Source organism: Ceratina calcarata, unplaced genomic scaffold (genome assembly GCF_001652005.2).
Source record: "Ceratina calcarata isolate Rehan_Ccalc_2016 unplaced genomic scaffold, ASM165200v1 scaffold267.2, whole genome shotgun sequence".
Taxonomy (NCBI): Eukaryota; Metazoa; Arthropoda; class Insecta; order Hymenoptera; family Apidae; genus Ceratina; species Ceratina calcarata.
The window spans coordinates 359,198-383,007 of NW_017148873.1; the positions used below are offsets into that span (position 1 = coordinate 359,198).

Below are 23,810 nucleotides of genomic sequence, written 5' to 3' on the forward strand. Positions count from 1 at the left end.
ACTTTATGAAAGACAATCCTTTATAATCCAACGAAATTTTAATCAACGCTTATCTATACATTTTATGACAAAATCAGCGTTTTGTTCATATTCCACGCAATACCTATACATTCATCACAGAACCGCATCACCATAAAGTTGAATGTGCTTTGGCAATTCGTTTGTTCTTTACAATATTTCATGTCAATAACGCATTAATTGTTTAGGAATTCGTATATGTATAGAAAATATTCCGTATGAAAGCCGACGTACGTATATAAATTTCACTCAAAAATTCAATCAAGCTTCGTCCAAGTAAAAATTGCCCTTTGCATTAAATGTAATGTATGATAGACCCATGTATCTTGAAGAATATTTCCCTTTTCTTCGAGCACGATACTAGTTTCACGGAGTCGAACAACTATTCAACTTTCACAGCTATTTAAACAATCACAGTTTTCATAAAATTCTCTAATTCATAATATTCGCTAAAATATCTCATTTCTCAAACACGAATTTTGCTTTAATTGAAGAATTCTAGGGCACACAGCACACCAATTGGAATAAATACGTAACTATTAACGAGTAATCATTTAAGAACTATAACAATAGTCATGCTTACATAAAATAATGAACAATATGACGTTAATACGAAGAGAAAAATTCGTGATCTTATTGAGAGTACAAAATACGAGTACAGAAACTTCGTGAATCACAATTATCTAGCCAGATTTGTTAGATCGAAAATAGACTTTTAAGAAGCTCGTAAAAAAGAAAAAATATACAACTGTTCCTTTTTTTACGATTTTAATTTCGAATGAAGGTCAGAAAAATAGCTGTACTTTCTAACTTGTAAAATTGTAAAATCTTACTTCTATATTTTTTTAAAGGTATGATATCAGAAAAAATAGACTGTCGAATACGTTTAAAAATGTTACTATGGGGTGAACCATGCTTCTAACAAAACTTTCATGCACCCATGCTTTATGAAAATATCTACATGCTCGTACATATTACATATAGTTTTAAAAAAAAATTAAGGAGATGTATATAAATTGGCTTTTATGGCATTTGAGTAAATTTTCTTCTGCACAGATAAAATTGCCGAAAATAAATCGAATTTGATTGATTAAAATTAATCGGAATTAGTAAGAGAATTATGACGTAAAATCAACAGGTTTCCATGATGTAAGTACAACTCCTTTTTGCCTCGCTTTCTTTAGCAACGCACAAGTTATGAGCTTTGCACTTATTATGATGATTCACGATCTCGAGTCTAAAGTTACCGTTTCCTGCTGCAAATGAAGTACGTATTTCAGGCATTGTATCACTCCACTTTCTACAGTATTTACAAAACATAAGGTTTGATCTTTCATCGTATTGCAGCCAAGAGTACATATCCATCCATCCGACTTTAAACCTACCCGTTTTTTTACTTTGAGGAATAGAGCGTGGAATGTTAAATAAGGTTGACTGAATAACTGACGCGTTCTCCCGTTCATTCACAATTATTGATCTATCCACGTCATTGTTAATAAGAGAATTTTTGGCATTTAGATTATTTTCAGAGAACGAATTGAACTGGGAATTCGATTCTGTACTATTGTCTTTGTGCGAATTGAAATTGAGGAATCTAGATTGATTTTTCGAGGATCTGAAGCTATTCTCATAATCGGATGTGGTTCTTGACATATTGATAGACATAGAACCTCCAGCCATGATAATGCTTTCGCAAGAAGATTGTATCATAGTGAGATCTCGTTGATTTTGGGTCATGTTCTGAACATCCATAGTTTCGTCACTCTTCCCATCTCTCTGAACTTCCCACTCCACACTAGTCTGTCAACAGAGAAGGAAAGGATATGTGTTTAATCAACACATTTTAATTTTGTCTTTTTAGCGTATAAGAAGCCAATCTCTTTTTTCGTATCTACAATTAGATATCCCTTCCTTCCCATGTTTCTTTGGACCGAGTAGTTGTAGGAAAATCGTGAATAATCATTAATTATGGGAACAGTAACAAAACTTTGTATATTTCACATTAAATGTACTAGATGGTTTCACGAATAGCATAGAAGCTATGCATGAAGAATAATTCTCTTAAGTAATCACACTACCAAAAAAAGCAAAATAGCATGCTGAAATAAAAGTATATGTGACATACAAAATAAATTCTACATTAGGATAAAAAATTAAGCTATACTAAAGTTATATTTAATCACTAAGTATGCTAGAAGAAATTATTAATATGACTACTCCGTTACGTATCTAATATTGAATATGTCCATAAAAAAACTAAAAATTGTATAACTATCGTATAAATACATATTAAGCAAATGAGAATACTGACAGAATATTACGAAGGTCAGGATATAAAAAATTGTCTAGGTTTTTGAATAAATAAATAATTCAATATAATAAAATAGGAAAAAAATGCAAATAAAGTCAGTATTGGATTTTCATAATAAAACAACGTATATATTTTATTAATATACATCTACAAACTGTTGCTACTTACTACATCATGCGTCATGTGACAACGTTTCATTGCGAACGTCTACAAAAATCTTGTAGAAAAATTTACTTACCGGAAGTGAAATATTGTCATGGAAGTCGGGTAAGTGATGATCTAACTCTTGTTTGATAGAAGGCTGCGGTTGTGATGCAGGGGACATAGGTCGACCACCATCTTCCATGTCACCTCCCATAGTATTGTTTGACTTTGGAATAACAGGAGGACTTGACTTGTAACTACATTGTGATGATGCCTGGAAAAGAAAAAAAAAACAAGATTATGCATTTCATAATGTATTGAAACCATTTGCAATTGTACAGACATTTAAACATTTCTACACAAGAAGTCAAGAGATTCAGTTACTATTATACTGCATTTTTCTTTTAAATTATTAAATAAAAATATATTATATTCACAAAGTAATCAGTGTGAAATATCGTTAATTACGAAAGATTAATTTTTGCAAGATTAACATTTAGAACATATTTGAGATGCTATGCAATCATCTGTATATATATATATATGATTTAATAATGATAAAGTGTGATTCTTATTTTCGAACTTTAGTGCTACCTGTAAGAATAAGATACCACACACACGTGACTACACATGTATACGTGGTAGCACGCATGCACAACGCACGCGCTTTACTCCGCGGGAGCATATGTTTCAAAAATCATTTTCATAAAAAGCAAAAATGCGTTTCAATTTTAATACAACTTAAATTTGCGATAAGCATGGACAGCATTCACAATTAATTAGCAACAGAAAAAATATACAGATACAATAGAACACAACTTCAATATACTTTCTGCTCAAGAGAGCACCTAATATATTCCATGGTTTAAGTTTATAGAGATATTATTTTGACAATGTTTAAATCAGTAATTATTCCATGAACATTATAAATGAAGCATAAATTTTTTGAAAATACAGCAACTGATATTTACAATTGGAAAGATTATGAAACACACGTATTTATAACGTTTTCCTTATAAAAAGACTATTATTCAAACAAGAATTTGTGTTGCAATAATGTATCTATAAGTATTTGACAAGACAGGAAATTTTTATATCCAATCACTTCTTTGTTAATATTGTATCATGTGTACGTATAGTTTTACAGATATTACATGTTTCTTACTAAGTAACTGTTCATAACATATGTGAATGTGAAACCAATACGAATAGTAGTTCTTATAAAGAAAATGTGCATCGATTACTGAGGAACAAAAATCTAACTCTAAATAACATTTACATGCGACGAATACATTGATACGTAATATTTAAAATGATGTATACCTGAGAGTCTGACATGAACCGTTCACTGGGTGGACCACTAAGGGAAACGTCATAGCTGCCAGATGATTTTCGTTTCCTCTTTTCAGCAAGAGGCTGAAGGTTAGGCGATTCAGTGTGCCTAATACCAGTTTGTGTTTCTGGTTCTGGTGATGGACTTTTCTCTTCTGCCTTGTTATTTACACTATTATCAGTGAGGCCTCTAATCTGTAGTGCCTCAGCTGTCTTAAGGAACATCGGCAACAGATGCTGACTAACGTTAACTTCTCCCTTATACATAAAGTGCAGTAAAGCCTTCATTTCCGAGTCATTGACATCCTTCAGGAATATAATTGGATGAGGATGGGTATTTTGAAGGAAAATGGTCTCAAAATATGGACTGCATGCAGAGAGTATCGTCTGGTGTGCCTTGAATGTCTCTCCAACACATGCCAGGGTTACGTCGCAGAGTGCCTCTCTGGCAAGCAAGGAGCTGAGAACATCTGTGAGGTTGGCTGGATGGTTGTTCCACCGTAGGCAATACTGTTGGTCCATCTTGTCTATCTCCAATCCCGACCCTACAACCAAACTAGCTGCCCTGAACTGTCCACACTGAAAGACTATGATCACCCTGACTACAGAATGACTCCCTAACCCTTAAAATGTTAACTCACACACCTTCTTCACGCACACTCTCCTATATCGGCCTGACGATATCTCCTCGGAGATTATATCGCTACTCTAGACCCACACAACTTCCTCCGTGCTTCTGCAAATGTGCCACATTGCAGTATAACTGTAAAACCCTTCAGGGTTCACGCGTCGCTACTATACGTGCCGAAAACATTTTTTCGCATAACCTCGACGACCAATAAATTTACTTCCCACGCGATTTCACTTCGTCAAACGTCTCGCAAATTAAAAGAAGGTTAGAGTATTAATTGCGACGCAGTATCTGTCACCCGTGGATATGATGATACCCTGTATTCGAAGATAATGTTTTCGGCAATGTCAATATTCGCGAGGCTTGGGCGCCATTGTCGACCGTGCTCGTCTAGCCACGAGCCTTCTCGCGAATACTCGATTTGTTGATGCTCGATTTCTAACCATTCAAACACGCTTCACACGCGGCTTTATTTACCTAAAACCAGCGCCAGCTAACTAACGCACCGTATACACTAACGACCCGAGTTTGTTTATCGTCCCGATGATTACTCACCTTTCGCAAACTTTTTGCCATTACAACGCCACCCGACCCTTAACGTCCACTACCATACCAATCTGCCAATGCCTACGGCCTTATTTTTAAAATACTTTTGACCTTCGTGCATCTGCCGGGGGAATGGCGCGAAGGGCGCTCAAATTCAAACGTTACTAATCGCGCAGTACTAATTCTCTCACTGTTCCTATATAACTTACAATTTTTCCACTTTCAAATTTATGTAATTCCTTCAGCAACATTAATATAATTATCACTTCAATATGAATTGCGCTAGCGGACCACAAAAACATCATTATTAATTAATAAATACTCGTTTATCCTTTGAAAATCCAATAAATCTTGTTCCCATTAATTCTCAATTTCCACGTAACACTTAACAATTCATCGTTTATAAAGGAACAGTTAATTGTTAAAATGTTTTAATGAAATTATGTAATTATAAAAGGTCAAAGTGACCATTAAGCGATTTATCACCCATCGGAATATTTTTTTGTGTTAAAATGTGTAAGCTGCAGAAATCACGTAAACGTTAAAATTGAAAACAAATAAACAAATACTCGATTCAATTGCCTTTTAAATGAACGTCGAGATGAACACATTTATCTTATTTACTGCCCGAAGCGCGATAATTCAACAGAAATTATGCAGTGAATGGGCTCACCGACAAAATTCCTATCATTGTTTCGCCGAAAATATAAATTTCAGCCACCGTATTTATTGGTTGAAGTTCATTCAATAGCTTAAAACATTTTTATAACAATCATTTTTATTAATGGTAAAAATCTTATCTTATTGAAAAATGATCATAGAATCGAAATTCTTTTTACAAATGTTTTAGAAACACATTTCAAATCGTCATATGATACTTTCAAAAGTGTTACACGGAACTTTGGCTCTAGCGTGCCGAACATTATTATGTATTTTACAATACATTGTACGTATTCGCACGTAAAATTCGCAGGCCCTTTAACTAGATGCTACGAAGGAATATCTTAAAATCCGTTTTTCCCTTTGATAATTAGAAAAAATGACAAACACGTAATATGATCTTAAATCTAGCTCGTATAATTCTCAAAGCCAAAGATTTTATTCCTATTTATTTCTTTTCAATCTCCTCTTCCTTCGTTCTTTCTCTACGTAAACTATAAACGGAACAGTCTGCCCTAGGTAACGAGGTGTGATTTATAGTTTACAGAAAACACTCTATTTTACTAACGACGAACAGTACTCCACGCGAATCGCAAACTTTCTAATATTAATTTCGGCTGTTCGTGGGACGAACCATAATCGCGTTAACCACACAAAATCAATAGGCAACAGGAAAATTGGAAAATCTTCTCAATCGGTTTTCGAATATGGATTTACAAGCTTTACTCGACTATTAACAGATTCAATCCGCGCTTTGATTGGCGCTGCACAAAATTACTATTCGCGCACTTGTTCCCGATCCAAAGATACAAGTGTATAGACAGAAATCCGGTGTATTAAATGGATAATGGAATGAGCATAATTGGATTTATCTGGAGCGTGTTTCTAAGGATTTAAAATGTTGATGCGAGTAAGAGGACAATAACGCCGCTATTAGGGCGTGCCGCGAGCATTTGTAATGGCAACCTAGATAGAAATGTTTAAAACGATAGCTCCGTCTTAAAGAGATCCCATCCTTTTTTCATTTCGCGAACTGAGTACTTAACTGTTGTCATAAATTATGACGGGAAATATCCCTGACAAAGGCCTCTCGCTTAACGGAGACGTGACCCGGCGAGAAGAATATAATACCAATTGTATAAAATGAAAATTACAACGAACTCAGAAGTGTAAGTAATACTCGAAAACTGCGTGCGTTCCGTCTCGAGTAACGTAATTTTCAGAAAATTTCTCGCGATATATCTTTTTTCTCTTTTCCTTTCCCTATCCGGGCGTTCAGCCGCAGCTGCGTGCAGACGCAAAAGGAGGCAAAAAGGAACGGAACGAGTAATACAGCGTACAGCGGTATCAGGTCGGATTTATTCGCTTTACCGGTGAATAATTACTGGAAAGGTTACGGTAGTTAGCTATTAACGCGCGTTAACGCAGGATCTCTTAATCGTCTTTGGTCGGGCAGATTTCCTCGCGTCGAAGAAGATACCCATTGCTAACAAAGAGCCTGCGCGTTTTCTACATATTAGCAACATCATCCTGGGTCAACTAAATGGTTACGCAATTAATTGTGTGAACCGGTTCCTCGAGCGAGTCGTCTCTAGACGTGAGTATCTACATAATATGTATACTATTCGAGAAAAGAATCTGCCTTCGAAGTATGTAAAGTAAGTGTTTTACAAGTAGACGCGGACGCGCGGGCATAGTCAATAGTTCATGTAGAATAGTCGAACACATGAAAACGAAGAGAATACGTATTCCTAAATGTCCGAACATTGCGTATAGATACGTATGTACATACATACGTGCGTGTAAGAGATCAAAGATCAACGGCGTGTAAGGTCAGACACAAAGAGAGAAGAAAAAGTAAAGCTTATCTTTAGAGAAGGAACGGACCTGTGGATCCTCGATGCAGGTGGGACACCGTCGAGCATCACCGTTATCTGCATAATTATCTCGCGGTGGCCTTGAACGTTCCACGAGGAAAACAAGTGGAAGCTAGGCTGGCATCGCGACGTATCGTTGCCAGATACGTCCCCGTTTCTTTCCCTACAGCGTGAACCGACGACGTAGTGCGCGCAGTAAAAAAAATCTCGTTTTGTCTGTCTTCCGTGCGGGCTAGCGAATCTTCAGGGACGATCTTCGTGCGATGTAAACCGGAAGTGCAGCGGTGCCACGCGGCTCGCGCGAACCTCCCGCATCGCGCATGCTCGCGCGCGAATTGCGCGCGCAATGATTTCAAACGCGACGCGATAATTGCGCGATTTGCGTTTACGACAGCACTATCCGGTAAATGATTTATAATGTCTTTTCATCTTGCGGGAACTTTGAACAACTGTAAAGCCCACGATTTTCTTCGAAATACTATTGATCTTAACGTACGTTGGTCCCATTGCTCGGCTGAAATTCGCGGCAGAAACTGCGCTGTATGTACGTTAAACGAGTATATAATTCACCGTCAGATAAAAAACAACAGAGATTCGAGACGGTCGAGTAAAGTTTAATGCAGTGGTAAGAAAGTCCGTGTAAAGTATATTGTTCCGATAAAGAACGCACGCTGCTGCGCTCGCCATAGATTTTCACAGCGACAATGCGGCTATGCGACTTAGAGGGAAGAGGCGAGCATGCTTTAACTGTGCCATCTTCTTGCGAATTTTGTCGGAAAAACGAGGTCTCTTCCGTCGATCGAACATTTCATAGGTAATTCGGTATTGGTACATGGCGCCAAATTTTCCTCTCTCTCGAGCAACGTTTCTTATGATCGAAGGCGTTCGATCCATGCGTCATATACTCATGACTACGACTACGGTGCGATACGTTCGACAGACGGACGGAAAAAAGGGAAAACGACAGTATTTGCTTTCTGTTCTTTCGTCTCGGCTTTTTCAGAAACGATCGAATGTAAACACGTTGTTTGGCGTCGATTTATGTTCGTACGTTCGACTAGGATTTAATAGAAGCTTCCTCTCCGCCGCTCAAAGCGACACGAGAATGAACGATAACAGCTCGCCGGCTCGTGAAGGACGGTGTTTTTTATTTTTTATTTTTACAATATATCTACTTTCCCCATTTTTTTTCGCAAATTTATTCACAATTCTATGTCTCAAAGTATTATACGCGTATATAATAAATAATGGATTCTTTCCCCACCGCCTATTGCGGTAGATTAAAAATTAATCTTGATTTATACCGTTGATGCAATATTTGTCCACCAACGCGTGCTACGTTAGGAGTTACGACGTTTTCTATTTACATATGGGAAGGACATTTATATCGGCGATATACAGCCCAAATAATCCCACGAAAATTCAATGGTACTTGCATTTGTCTTGCATCCGAACCTCTGAAAATTTTCGACTCGTCCTGTTTTTACGAGTCCCATTCTTTGACTTAAAAATGGTCGGCTGATATCCCCATGATATTTGCATATGTTGGCGAAGTTTTGCAAAAAACTCGTCTTCCTAGAACGTCGCTTTTAAATTGCATCTTAAGGAATATTTAGGTATTATTTCGTTTGCCCGGACTTGACTCGGGAAACGTTTTATGGCCTACGAATAAATGAATTCCTATCCGAGAATACCATTCCGCGTACTTTGAATTCTGATACAGCGGAAATGAATTTTGTTACCCTGTCTTCTATGATAAATATAGAATTTAACATTCATTAAGGTGCCCGAATAGATAGTAAATAATACACAACTCGTATATTTATTATAGACATATAAGGTTGCAAATTCTTAATTCATAAATTTAAGTGCTTTACTTTTCGTTTTTATTACATTTTATTACATTTAGCATACTCGAACATTTATACAAGTTTCTACCATAACTTTTATTGTTAATCAATATCTACTACCACTTTGAAAAAAATATATTCGACACTAATTGAGCAAGAGTCATACCTACCAATTGAGCAAACGTCAGGCTTCGCGCATTTCAATTTTCATGGATTTTTCATTGCATGTTCGTTGGTGATGCAATTTTTTTTTCACAGCGAGTGTGAAAAACATTATTCATCCTATATCACACTTTAGAAAAATAGAAATGAGGAAATGCTTGTGAAATTAATGATAGATCGCCCTGATTTGTCCTGGAATATATCCGCGGTAATCGATAATCTCTTTACCGCGTGTTTTTGTCCACGTTGGCCAGTTTATGTTTCAATCGAACGCAAAACCAATAAATGCAGTCTAGTTTACAGAGCGCATTATTGAAATCCGTTAAACTATCCGATTTCGCGATCGGTTACGGAATTTAATGGCAAATTCTCATCTCACTGTGCCTGTGTTTCACTGATTTTCTACAACCGGCAAAACTCGTTACCTCTACTATCTTATTCGATCTCTGAATTGCGTGAGAACGGAGAAACTTTCGATTTCGATTCCATTAAAACAGTCAATCGGAGAGCAAGCCGGAGAACTATATGTTCAAGCTTGATTCACACTAGCTGTCACGGTATGGTCAGATCACGTCAATCAGGCAGCAGTTAAAATCGTCGACATGTATAATCGTTTATGATAATTTTTAAATGCTTTGATACAATTGTAGATTACGACTGATTGAGATCTGACCGTGGCAAGTCTAACACCGAGCCAAACACGCGATTCGATCATCTCTGGTTGACAGAAATCCGCGTCGAGTATAATCAACGGTGAAACATTTCGCCGTCGTCTCTGTTCGCATCTTAGTCTCGCGAGGGGTGATTCACGGAGCAGGAGAGGGAAGAATACGGCACGCATGTCTCTAGATCTCGCGATCGATGATGCCAGTACAGTAGGTAGGCTGTTTGCGGGTCGCGGAATAGGCGCGTATCCGCTGGTCTCCCCTCTAAACCGTGCCGGCGCATGTAGTCGGAGAAAGGCCGAGCGCGCAAAACGAACGCACCCGTTAACGAGGGGTAAGAACGCGAGAAAGCGACACGCGAAAGAAAATCCAAAAACCGACGCGCCGGTTCCGTGGAGGCGGGTTTGGCGCATCGTTACCTGGTTTACTGAAATTCGTGAACATGAAATCCTGTCGGCCTGGCGTAGCCGCACCACGCAGATCAGAGGAAGGACCTTCTTTCGATCCTCCTACGGAAGATCTTCCGGGATGATCTTCAGGAATCGCTGCTCCCCGGGACGAACGGCGATCCTCTTCAAGTTCACGAAACGTCCAGCTCCTCCTCCGTTTACGACGGAACTGCGGTCTCTGTCGTTTTCATGGACAGTACTTTCGCGCACACGACAATCGTCAACCGGAAGTGAACGCACTCGCAAAATCGTTCGCACCGAGAGGCAATTGCAGTATCTTCAACTCGCCTCGGTGGTCATGATAGAACGCGTGAGACCAAATGGACGGGTGAACGAACGAAACTAGAGAGAATGAAAAACGGAAGACACAGCTCGGTTGTTCAGGGCTGATTCTCTGGTTCAACCAGTGATCTATCGACACGAGAATCGAGACGTAAGATCTCGCGTGAGCACGATTATCTCGCGACGCGACGTCGATCACGTAACAACGCGAACGAAACTCCGTCAGGGAAAGACAACAAAGTAACGTGTGTACCAAGTTGGCCGCGGAGCGCGACTGAGGCCAGGGGTGGCGCCGTGAGAGAGAGAGGGTGGCGTAGATGCAGGTCGACGTGCACGCTGTACGGACACATCCCCCCTAATGAATGCACCAGGCATGTGCGAGGGATTTTATGTTCGCCGCCGCCGCCGCCGCCGCCGCCGCCACCTCTCTCTCCTCTTCAGCCTTCACCACCACTACCACCAACCGAGAATCGGCTGCCACCCCCGTCGACCAACCTCCGCCACCTCGTACGCCCCCACTAACCCCTTGCCTAGATTCAACCCCTGCCGTCCTCCTTGCTTCTCCTCTGTCCTCGTCTTCCTCTTCCGCTCTCTTCTTCGTCCTCCTTCCTTTACGCATCTCTCTCGTTTTCTCCTCATCCCTATCGCTTGCCAGGTGCCTCCTTGTCTCGCCTTTTCTGTCCGACGAGTGAACATCGGGCCACCACCCAACCGAGTCGCGTTGAAGCTCGTTTTCGCGCGCGGTACTCAATGCGTTGCACTCGTCGCAACGCGAGTAGCCGCGCGCCGGTCCCCGGGTAGCGTGGGCGGTTTTGCCCCGTTTGTCGGAACCCTCCGCTCCTGGGGCTGTGCCCGGTTTCGCCTCCTCCTGCGTGCCTGCGGACGTACCCTGCACCCGCGATTGGTACGCACAACACACCCGCCCGTACGCGAATCCTCTCCTGCACCTGCACCACGTCTCTCCCTCTTTCTATTAGTCTATCTGTTTCTCTTCTATCTTGCTTGTTGCGCCTGCCTCCTCTTTTATCTTCCTCTCGCGTTTCCTCTTCCTCCCTTACTCTTTCGTCCTCTATCACCTTCTCTTTTCGTTACTTCGTTCATCTATTTACCCCCATTCCGCCTGCGCGTATTCCGTTCATCTTCGTCCACAGGCTCTCGCTACACTCCGAACCATTGTCCTATCTGTGTTCGAAGTTGACCACTGAGAACGTCGCCGAGGTTCGGCTGCGGTTTCCGTCCTCGAGTTCCTCGCACGCTCGTGGCCGAACGAAGCGCAGCCGATATTATCGCTTGATCCTCGTCCACCTCTTCCTTTGGTACTCATGCCACGGTACACGCGTCGGGACACCGGGCGGCGGATGGATGTCACAAAGTCACAACACGCCGGTTTCATGTATGTATTTCTAGCTGAGTCTCAAAATCCACCTCCGTATCGATCTTCGAGTGTTACACGATTTAGGTATTATTGTTCACCCAATATCATGACGTTTTGCAGCTCGCTAATCCGCCACGTTCTCCGTGCTCGAGCACGTGAACTGTAACTCAGATTAAATATATTGTTGAGAAACATAGCACCCGGGATGATGTAGTTTTAACGTCTACATTAAAGTCGAAACGCGTTCGCCTAGTATGCCCCATCGGTTGTCCCTTCCATCGTGCAAGTATCTTCCGTTTAAGTGTTCGACTATTTTGTGTGTGAGTGCTCGACATAAGAACGTAGTGCGGTGTATTCTAGTATGAGGAGACGGTGGCACGCGAAGGGTAACTAACTACTGATAGCCGGCAGCTCACGAGTCGCGCCGTCATTCGAATATGTATTAACCATGGACGTCGGGTGGCTGAAAGCTCGTCAGCGTTCCATTCAAATAATTCCCTTAAATATACGTGCATCTTTCGCAAACAATACTGTCTACTTCTGGACTACGTACTTTCAAGTCGACTTCGATATATATGCGGCTACTCAATGTTTTATGTACCGACCTCGACGACCAAGACCACCAGCGGTTCTAAGTAATGAAAATGACAAAAGTTATAATACACCTTGAATTTCATTTATTTGCTGAAAATTGCATTCTCATAAAAGGGCAGCATGTCCTATTGGAAGCATGTACAACGAAGATGGTTTGGAAAGAAAGATAAGTAGTAGGGTTTTGCGTGACCAGGAGAACGAATTTTTGTTTTATCTTCATTCATTTTTTGAAGAACGCAGTAATTTCGAGTGATATTCACGTCAGGTTCGAGGGGATCTTAAATTTATTTTCGTCCTCGCGATACTCGTGAGCTGATTCGATCTATACGTAACGCTTATTCATTTCAGATTACATCGGGAACTATCGAGGCCGTGCGTGTCTCAAAAGTCGTATCGCTCGATCGTTAACAGCATCAAGACTGAATTAACGAAATTTTCGGATTATGTTCACGCTCGCCTTACTTGCTAATAAATAAACCCGGAGTATGAAGGTACTCGAAACAATGAAAGGATCGCATTGTCATTTCTCCTCCAGATAAGAAACTCTTAAAGATTGAAATAAAGTATTTACTCCGTTTTCCACCGGGGATTGTGCCTCTCCTAAATCCTTCAGTAAAACCACAGTCGACGGCCGTGGATGTCTTATTTAAAGTCTATATTCGAGAAGATGGTCGTTACCAGCATATTACAAGATTCCCGCCGGTCTGAGAAATAAAAATCGCGGACGAAAAAGACAACAGAAGACCAGAGAACAGCGGAAGTGGAGGAACGGAGGATCCTCGGCTTAGGTGAAAAGCGGACGCCGTATTCAGATGATGTTTTTTCGTTTGCAATACAAACCGGAAAGCTGGGGGGCTTTAATAAACTTCCCGGGATTTTCCTCGCCCCGTTCGAATAACTGTTACCTATTAGCTGTCAAGCGCACGCTTACGAGTTTAACAAGTCACGCGAATATATGTAACGCAGCACTATACATATGTATAAATCTGAGATGTAGATGTAAGGGCAAAGGTACAAAATATGTCGTGGGAAAAGGGGATGAAACGGAAACATTTAAAATATAATATTTCGTGTTGTGACTTGACGGGCACTTTACATGCATCATTGTTTCGAATCGAATCAATTCGAAAGGTTGCAAAATCTAAGGCTCGACCAAGATATCGGCTCGTTTCGTAAGGAAGGTGCAAAAAATGAGCAAGCAAACGATTCTAATCGGAACGGTTGTGACGGCACGTCTGTGCTGGCGTCGCGATGCACTAAAGGAGTATACGTATCTACATATGTACGTTGGTGTCATTAATGAAACGCGGTGGCATGAAGTATCCTACAGTGTATCATCGATGTCGATGAACAATGGCCGGCCGGGCTCCGGCGTGTTATTCGAGCATCTAGTTATACACGGTTATTCAGAAAATTGTGCTTGAATGAAGTGTGCATGGCTGATTAAATAATACCAGGACAGTGCAATAACGATTTCATCAATTTATTGCGCATCATCGATTGAACCTAACTCTGGCTCTATTAATTTACCGAGATTGGGCCCAGAGGGCATCAATTTGTAGCCGTCGGTTTGCTAACAGCACGCGCTTCGCCAAATTGCGAGGCCGCGATGAATCGACGAATAGGCCGTGATACCGGCGGAACTCCGTCCCCAATTTTCCGTCCACAAAATTATAAATTCAATCATAGAACGTGAATGTAAAAACAAGGGAGAAACGGAAAACACCTTCTGTCAACTGTTGCCGGTTTTCGATCATGACAAACCGGATGATCCGTAGTTTCGAACAAAGAATATCGCGTACCTTTCACGATCTATTTTGAAAGTGCACAAAATGAAGCGACCTGAAGTGAATAAAATGAAATCGCGGTAACGAAGGAAAGGTCTTTCGCGGTTTTACCGCTTGACACAGGGACGAACCGTGACACCGTGACGTCGCGAACACTTTAAGTCGGAAATGTCGAATTGTGAAATGTTTTCACTCGACTCGGCACGAAAAGCGCACACTAATGAATTTGGGAAAGGGCCTGTAAACATTCGCTGATTGCTCGATTCGTTCCCGTACGAATAAATACTGGGCTTGTGGCAAACCGGGAATACAGCAACTGGATGCCATCCTTGTTTCGAACTCCATCGTGCTACGCTTCCAGTTTTTTAAAAATAGTTTCGTTACATTCATATTCCATTTTTTAGATGAGTAATAAAACTTACAATAACGAGGGGATGAGTTTTATGACGAGTCGTAATCTCATCCCGTAGGGAATCGTTCACATCGTATTATATTTTCTTCGGCTGCAAGGAATTTAATTATTACTTCTTTTCCTAAAATATTAAACATTTTTTAATAAAACTAAAAATAACGATATTTGATGAATCGATTTCTTCTAATATTTCACACAATAAGTTATTAAACGTATACACCGTAAAGAGAGTAACGGAATGAAACGATACAAGTCGAAAAGGCAAGATATTATGTCAATGTTCATTTTTTATGTGAAATAAACGAAAAGGAAAAGCAGCTGCTGGTTATGCAGTCATTGTATGACCAGATCGACAGTTTTCGAACTCAATATTTCCTCTCGTTTTAGCAAAGAAGTTATTAATAAAACTGTTTTCCCGTTCAGCAACTAATGATTAAAATTCGTCGAAACATTGTGTACACGGTTACTACGAAACTAATTCGCTATAATTGGAAGATTTTTTGTCCGATACGTTCGAGTCTTGGAAGGATGTAACCCATTTTCCGTATCAGAAACGTGAAAGAACGAGGTGGCGGGGGATGGGAAAAAAGGAAGTGAAAGGGAGGCAGAGACGCGAGCCTAAGAAAAACAAGTCCTCGTCATTGTTGTCGTCGACAATGTAGCTATACATCTCCATCGAAACACGTATCGCAACGAACTCGTATAGACGTTGCGTTAAACTGCGAAGAAAGCGAAGCACGAGAGTCGTTGTTCACATGGAAACTGGAGTGAGTTCACGGAGAAGTATGTGCTGGAAAGGAACAGGCCGTAGCTGAAGGGGATTACAGGAGGCAGAATACTGGAAAGAGCATCGCCACAGCTATCGACTCTTACTTAGTCATCTTCTTCGCTGCGGGTATATATCTTCGTGGTTCCGAATATACAGCTTCCATGCAATCAACCAACTTACCGAGTGGGAGACGAGGAATCGTAGTACAATTGATCGAACCAACGAGAAGTTGTTAGGCCCGCTTCAGACGATCGTTATATTTTTGCTGCGAATTTGTATACGTTGACTACGTAGATAGACATGTTAACGAGGGAAAAGTTGCTCATCTGAAGCCAGGTTCAATTTCTTTCCCACCGTCGTACCCTGTCACAATGATTTCGATCTCGTAGTTTAGGTCATTGAAGACCAGTGAAATGTCCAAGAGAGAAAGTAACATCCGTCGTTATATCGTCGACTGCAACGTCAGACTTTGGGAGTTGCGTTTGCTAAGACGGTAAACAGGAATACGATCGAGCAATGCGCAATTAAAAAAAGGAAAGCAAATCTTATTTCTAATCGAATCATCGGCGGAGTTCATTATCAGCCGTTCCGGGATTTGCCCCGCTGCACAGTTGTCTCATCGACTTTCCACGGCGCGCCGTGCGACGGCGTTTTCCCTCGAGGGAGAGACCGTTTCCCGGCCAGGCACGAGAAAGAAGGATTAACTGTGCGTCGGCGGAGCAAAAGTAGAATGGGAACGAGGCGGAGACCAAGGAGTCGCGTGCCAGACGGTCGTCTACCTCTGCCTATGTATGTACCTCGTTCATCGGAAAGTTGCATGCATGCACATATAGCTGTAGCTAGTGTAGGGAGCTAGTAGCTACAAGGAGAAACGGAACGGCCTACACGGACACGTGCACCTTCGTCGAGCCCTGGATTCACTAGGAAGTGAGCAAAGCGGAGAAACCGAGCACGAGGGAGAGAAAGGAAAAAAGGCCGACTAGACCTAGTGACGGAGGTGGTAGGTAACGATGTCAGTGAGAACGGACTGTGAAAATAAGGGGTCGAAAGGGGCCACGTAACACGCATCGCCGGCCGAGTAAGCGGTCGTCTCGGAAGCGAGACAGCCGTCGCATCGCGCCTTCTTCCTTTTCCGCACAGAAGCGGGAGTAAACGGTTCGGTCGGGCCAGGGTGGAGCTACAAGTGGTGATAAACGAGGCCGAATTCTCGTTATTGCCCGTTAGGGAAGCCTCGAAAATTCCTACGGAATGCAGATGGCTAATTCAATCAAAGTTCTCCATTCGTACTTTTCTTACCGTTCCGTGAACACAGATTCATCGTACGAAATGCACATGCTCCCATACGTTATACTTCATCTTATAGTGAAGTAACGGATTTCTTTTAAAAAAACAGAAGATGATGAATGAATGTTACATTGAATGACGCGAACGTCCATGTGGAATTCTGATACTAATTCACAGTGTAAACAACTTATCCTGTGATAAAGCGAAGAACAAACTATTCCACGGTATAAAGTAGTATGGAAACTATAAGCTACGGAATCCATGTCACATTATAATTTGCAATGTACCTAAAATGTTTTATTACGATAGTTGCTGCAATTCGAATAGAAATTAAGCTATTGCTATAAGGGATTATACGGTTTGATAAACACATCGTCCTCCTTTCTTCTGCCTCCGAAAGCATTTTCAACGAACTATATTATAGTCAAAGAAAACGTCCAACATCTTAGGTTTTTAGTACAGGATATACTTGTTCCAAAGGAGGACAGGAGAAGCGGTGATCGTGCAAAACCGTTCACCGCTTGGTGAATTTCACTCAGGAACATTCCGTTGGCTCTTTCCTCCGAGAAATCTCTGTTGGTCCTATGACGGAAAATGAAATACGATATTGTAATTCCATGCGCTTGTGTAACGCGAACTGCTGTTGGAAACGTCGGGTACAACATATGCGTCGCCCTTTTTCAAACCCGACGCTGCCGCACTTCGTGAAGTGAATTTAAAGCGTGGATGCGAACGTGAACGCCGCGAAATTAAAACACGGATCGGTGGGCATTCAGCAGGCTCAAATTCACTATACACGTACCATTGATTATGGTTTGTACTTATAATAAAATGACGCGATCACTTGTCTAACAACGATGCATGTCCCGTTAATTTGAAATTAGCTGTACACCTCAAACGTTTCCCTTTTCCCTTTTTCATCTTTTCGCTTTTGCCCTATCGTCGAATAGCTCGTTTACACACCAAGCCAGACATCTGCTTGTTCGTCCATTATTTCGTGAATAAATAATTGGGCGAACATGCGCGTGCGAAAGGGCGATGAAAATTTCAATCGATGGCTTTCCGACCGTTCACCACACTTTAAAATTATTCATTGATCTCTTTCTCGCGGTCTACGTAATTTCGCTATTCTACGTTTCCTCATTCCGTCTCTCAAGCTTCATTCCTCATGTCCTACTTCACCCTTTGGGAATGCTAAGTAATTCTCGATATTAATTCCCTCGAAAATTCTATTTTATATCGCTCTTTCTATCCTGCTAACACGTAGACTGTTCGCTGTTTACAGGACTCGTTTCGCAGCTCTAAAACGCGCGTAGATGTGCCTCTTCCTTTCAGCGACAGCGCGGTTGGAGGAAAATGAGGAATGTCTGCTTCGTCTGGTACCTAATCTAGGTCAACGGAATTGAATGTAAAATCAAGACGTATTATTCTAGTTGCATTGACAAGACCAAATCTATTCAAAGTAATACCAAGTACGGTACTGTGGCTATAAATTAAATATTCACCTAATGAGAATGTGCAGATCTAACTTTACGTTGTGCAGTAGTTTAAATGACTGATGTTGCATATTAAATTTTAAAGTATTTTAAGCACAGCTGCATTTAATTCTGTTTCTAATATTCCCTACCATTAAAAATGCACCTTTCAAAGGTGCGAATGTAATGGAATACATTATTCGTTTCATGTCTAGAAATGTATAGCAACGAATAAAGTTCCAGTCTAAATCATCAAGCGATTACACGAAAAAATGCAGTGAAACGCGTATTATTCAAATTTAATGAGTTTGTATCACTCGGATATCGAATTTTTTGATACATTCATTCCTTACGCCCAATTACAATCGCATTTTGAACGGATATGCAAAAATGATATTGAGTAAGTATACGATCTTGCGCCTTGCCATTCCTTTATTCGTACGAGTTCACGAGGCACGCTCGAAGAATTTGTTCCCGCGAGCCTGAAATTCCGCTTTCTCGACTCCTCCTAAGCGCATTCTAGTTCCTCTCTATCTAGCTAACAAGTCTTACTTTAATAGTAGGTATACACGGTTTGCTGCGTGTACGTGATTGCACGAGGTGGCATATAAATAAGCGATTTGAAGAAACGGTTAGAACGCTGCCGTTGTTGAATTATCCTCGGCGATCGATCATGCTTTTATCACGTATTACAACGATGAATCCGGGTGCGAGAGAGGCTGAACACCAACCAGGAAGTAATAGACGAAGTGATAGAGTTGAACTCGGTGAATTTTTATGGATAAATCGATGTTGCACGCGGAAAGGGCAAAGTGGTGAGAGAGGGGAGCGGTCGGTGACGCGCGTGCAAGAGGAAAGGAAGGGAAAATAGAGAGAGAGAGAGAGCGCGTGAGTTGAACAGGAAGGCGCGAGACTGGGCCGTGGGAAGGAACGAGACAAAGGTTCAAGCGACTGAGGAGAAGGGAGACGCAGCAAAAGAGAGACGGAGACGAGTGAGGTGAAATGTGTGCACGCGCTGCTCCGTGTAACAGAGACGGCGAGAAGTAAAGGGCGCTAAAATCTGGGGCGGGGATAGATCCGGAGGCTTTTGCGCTGTACACGCGACCTTGAATGCCAGCCAGCCTAGACCTTGCCACAGCTCTTTCGCATGGCTTGTACTAGTCCAGAGACCACTTCGTTCCCTACATACGTACGTATATGTATATGTATATACATGCCAGACGCGTCTTTATATACATACTGTTGTTCCGAGCGCCAGCCTAAATCCGATATCTTCTTTCCTCTTCTTACTTTGCGTAGCCCACGATCTTGCAGCGTGCACGCGATCGTGCCGATTACGTAAAGATGAAAACTCAAATTTATTGCTGGATAAATCTCAGATAATTTTGTCTAGAATCAGCGTGTACTTAACCAGTTGCATTGCAGCTAATTTACCTGTGTACTTATTTCCGCATGTAAAATATACACGATATGAAACCTCAATGATACTTTTTTATAGATCCGTCTAAATTTATGAACAGAACATTTTACAGAACGCCCCTTTGCAGAACATTTTATTCCTGCATAAAAATATCATTGATTTCCGACCACGCAGATCTCTCAAAGGGTCGATGTCGTTTCTCTCTCTCTCTTGCCACGTGTGACCCAGTTACCCTGCACTTGCCATGCGCGGTCAAATTTCCTTATCCGGAGAATGTATAATAATGTTGCATTAGATGACACGTGCGGCAAACAAACGTCAATTGTAGATAGAAAATTGTTACATGTACTTGTAATAAGTATAATTTTACTATCTTTATGACACACATAAACTTGTATTTGAAACCTACAATAATATGCGTTTTACCATTCCCGATACAAAAAAGACAGAGAGAAAATATATTTGAACAAACATTTGACGATAAAATTATCTGTTCAATATAAATACATATAATAATGTTTAATTTTTTTTTAATCATTATTATGTTCGAAAGCTTAAAGTGATAGAGTTAGAAATGTAAAAACACATATGCTTAAAACGCAAAAAGCATTGTCTATTTGCTATGTAAACAGCAAAATGTCGAGTACGTCTCGACTTTCTATTTATACTCTTCTATTCATGAACTCTTGCATTCTTTCTTAAATACTATCAGTTTGTCTCATCTTTACAGCAACAAATACATTCTTCGTTAAATGCACACGCAAAGTAATTACAAGTAAAGAAACTGGACTAATATCAGAAGACATATAAATAGTACAACATAATAGGATTATTATACCTAAAATAAGACAGGTACGCTGTTTGCGATCTTCTTGCTCGCTGATGCGTTTGCACTGGGTGGGATTATAACGGATCTTCGGTTGCGACCGCGCCTAGAATCCAATGGATCCAACATATCTTCACCTTCACCATTTATACACCTGACTTTTTACGTTTTTGTCAAATTGTTCCGATCTCGAGATTGCGGCGGCATCTATCATGAGGATAGTGAGACGCTCTTTAACACAAATACAATTGCATCGGTTTTGAACTATCTATGCACTGCGTTACTAGGAAAACTACGGATCACATGATCTATCGAAGTTCATAACTAATGTTTCAAAAGTTGTCTCATTAATTTGCTGCTATTAAATAAGTTCATTACCGTAACTTAGAGGTAAGGTTCTTATCATTATCTTTTATTTCTTCCTCGAATAATCATAAAATGTTATAAGAATAAGAATAAGAAAAACGAACCTAATTCGCGCAAGTAGAATACGTCGTACTGTTAATAGGCTACTTTATACTCTGTCAAAACTGTGTCTTTATCTGATGGGCTTTAAGCACTCAAAGAATTTTTGGGACCTCTTATCACTTCGACGTAATATAAGATTTCTCAGACATATTCGACAATTTGACTAAAAGGTTAGTCAATTTCCTATCAGCTACAAGTTACACACGTGCTGTGACCTGTTACTATACTTGTCGAACCGATTCAACCTGTTTCTGTAGTTCAATCTCGATTATTCCGAAATTTTCAATTTTCTTTCGTTTTCTCTTTCACTCTCTTACACGCTTGTCACTGATTCTCATCTTCCCATTTTCTTTCACTTTTTTCTCTTAAATATTTAGATTATTTAATACGAAAAATTTCTATGGTGCCCATTTTTTCTTGATGCCCTAAGTACGTGCTCATTTTGTTTATTGGATAATACTGTGTTGATTCCATCTACGTACTGTACACATTTGATTACATATTCAAACTCTGTACCCTGTAAGTAAATACATATATAAACATTATAAGAACCTAACATCTCCATCTATTACATTTTCAAAACCAGCTTCGCGCCGATTTGTAGGTGTCGGTACTGACTAACGTATCTTTCCGCATAATTTAGTATAAAATCTTAATTTTATTTCATATTCTGTTCATTTATTATTCGAATTTCGATTCGGCATGTATTACAAGTACATCGCCCTATCACTTTAAGGTTAAAGTGTAACTGTCGACATCGTATGCCGGCAACCGCCGGCACTGGGCGTCCATTCAAATGTGATACCGGTACATAACGTTGATAGCTGTGGACCCGCGTGGTTGTGCTGTGCGTCGTGTAATTTTCAAATTTAGTTGGTAATAAGTGTTTATGCGAGTTATTAATTCGGAGTGAGAAAATGATGGCTCAACATAAGAATGTCAAGCATTCATTTAATCCAGTTTTCCCACCGACAAAGCTAAAAAACATTTTTTGTACACGTTGCAAACATCAATTCTTCTTACAAGGTAGGTAATCGTCCTGTCCCTCGTGATCGTGATGTTTACTGAGTTCTGTTTTTCGATTATTTAAACATTATACCATGATAGTCAGCTGCATACTCGTTGAAAGTAGTCATTGTTTTGCTCTCGCAATCATCTTGCGATTTACTTGCGGTTATCGTACTTTCGTGAACAATATTCTAACACGAGGTGTACAAAAACTACGGTATGTTTTTACTCATTGCTAATTCTAAGAGGGAAAGACATGTGTGTAAACGTTTTAGAGGTTAGAGGACAGGAGATTGATATTTTTTTATTATTGTCCTTTTTTTCGTTTTCCATTATCAATCATGAAATTTGTTGCTGTTCAGAGCAGATGCTTAAGAAAGTCATTTTTTTCGTTTGTTTCAGGATTTCGACCTTTACGCGGTGTTATTCCTGTATTATTAAAATGTGGACATGTGATATGTGATAAGTGTGAAAGAGGTTGCAATGAAAAGCTTTGTCCTTTGTGCAATATGGTTTCAACGTCTGCCGAAAACCAAACTTCCTCCTTGCCGTTAAACATATATGCTCTAGGATTAATGATCATGTCACACAATAGACCAATTGATGTAGACGATTGTGATATTTCTTTTTCTAAGCCATACAGTTCAAAAGCAAAACAACAATCGTTTATAGGTATGTATTCCAGGCACACTTTATTAATTATCTTTCAAGCCTGATGTAAAAAGCTTACTTTTTATTTTCAGGCTTGTGCCATGAATGTGGAATTCATGCTACTATAAAGTGTCTACAGTGTGCTGCTCTTTATTGTCATATTTGCTATGCCAAGGTATACATATTCTATTGCCCAATACATATTATTTACATACATTTTCTGATAGTAATATGTTATAATTGTACTTACGTTCTACCAGATCCATAGAAGAGCGTTGCAAAATCATACAAAAGTTATATTAGGAAGCAACAAAGAGAATGTGTTCATTATAAAAAATACGTGTTTAGATACATGTAGCGAGCCATTAGGATATTATTGTGAAAGTTGTGACGTAGCTGGATGTTCACACTGTATGTTACGCATGCATAGCCAGCATAAGTCCCAGCCGTTAAAACAAAAGGTTTGTTTCATATCCAGTAACTAATATTCATTGATGTATCATTCCAGGAGAATAATAAGTTTCTATTATTTGTTTGTTCATTAGAACGAGGAACGCATGGAAGAATTCAGTGAGGTGTTTTATCGGGTCTCTGAGAGCTATTACAGAATTCAACAGTCGCGAAAGGTAAGTTTGACTTATTTTTATAGCACGGTTAATGAACAGTAATTACATGAATAGAAATGATATTGCATGCACAATAATAAAATGTTTTTATCACGACGATAAATAAATAATTTTATTTTATATTTGTTAGAAAATATTGAGTACAAATATGAAATTGAAGAATCATTCTTTCGTAATACATAATTTGA

The 23,810-nt window shown here is 40.1% G+C and overlaps 2 protein-coding genes across 29 annotated transcripts in view; one reads left to right on the forward strand and one right to left on the reverse strand.

The window, feature by feature from the left end:
- The window catches only part of LOC108623420 (sex determination protein fruitless), a 59,629-nt gene extending 48,356 nt beyond the window's left edge, over positions 1–11,273 (reverse strand). For 8 of the 11 annotated variants that reach the window (XR_003388961.1, XM_026812241.1, XM_026812242.1 and 5 more), the window contains exons 1-3: positions 4,451–4,985; positions 3,797–4,350; positions 2,568–2,747 (exon numbers count right to left, since the gene is read on the reverse strand). Coding sequence is in view for 10 of the 11 variants with exons in the window: in XM_026812241.1 (XP_026668042.1) it covers positions 2,568–2,747; positions 3,797–4,327 (711 nt within the window). In the remaining variant the exon portion in view is untranslated. The other 3 variants (XM_026812236.1, XM_026812235.1, XM_026812237.1) reach the window with 3 other exon arrangements.
- Positions 6,104–23,810, forward strand: part of qin (tudor domain-containing protein qin) — a 208,500-nt gene continuing 190,793 nt past the window's right edge. The window contains exons 1-8 of one of the 18 annotated variants that reach the window (XM_026812225.1): positions 6,104–6,993; positions 7,099–7,239; positions 13,245–13,684; positions 18,434–19,812; positions 22,748–23,017; positions 23,089–23,171; positions 23,257–23,457; positions 23,542–23,622. In XM_026812225.1, the coding sequence (XP_026668026.1) occupies positions 22,855–23,017; positions 23,089–23,171; positions 23,257–23,457; positions 23,542–23,622 (528 nt within the window). In that variant the 5' untranslated portion in view covers positions 6,104–6,993; positions 7,099–7,239; positions 13,245–13,684; positions 18,434–19,812; positions 22,748–22,854. The other 17 variants (XM_026812220.1, XM_026812218.1, XM_026812219.1 and 14 more) reach the window with 17 other exon arrangements.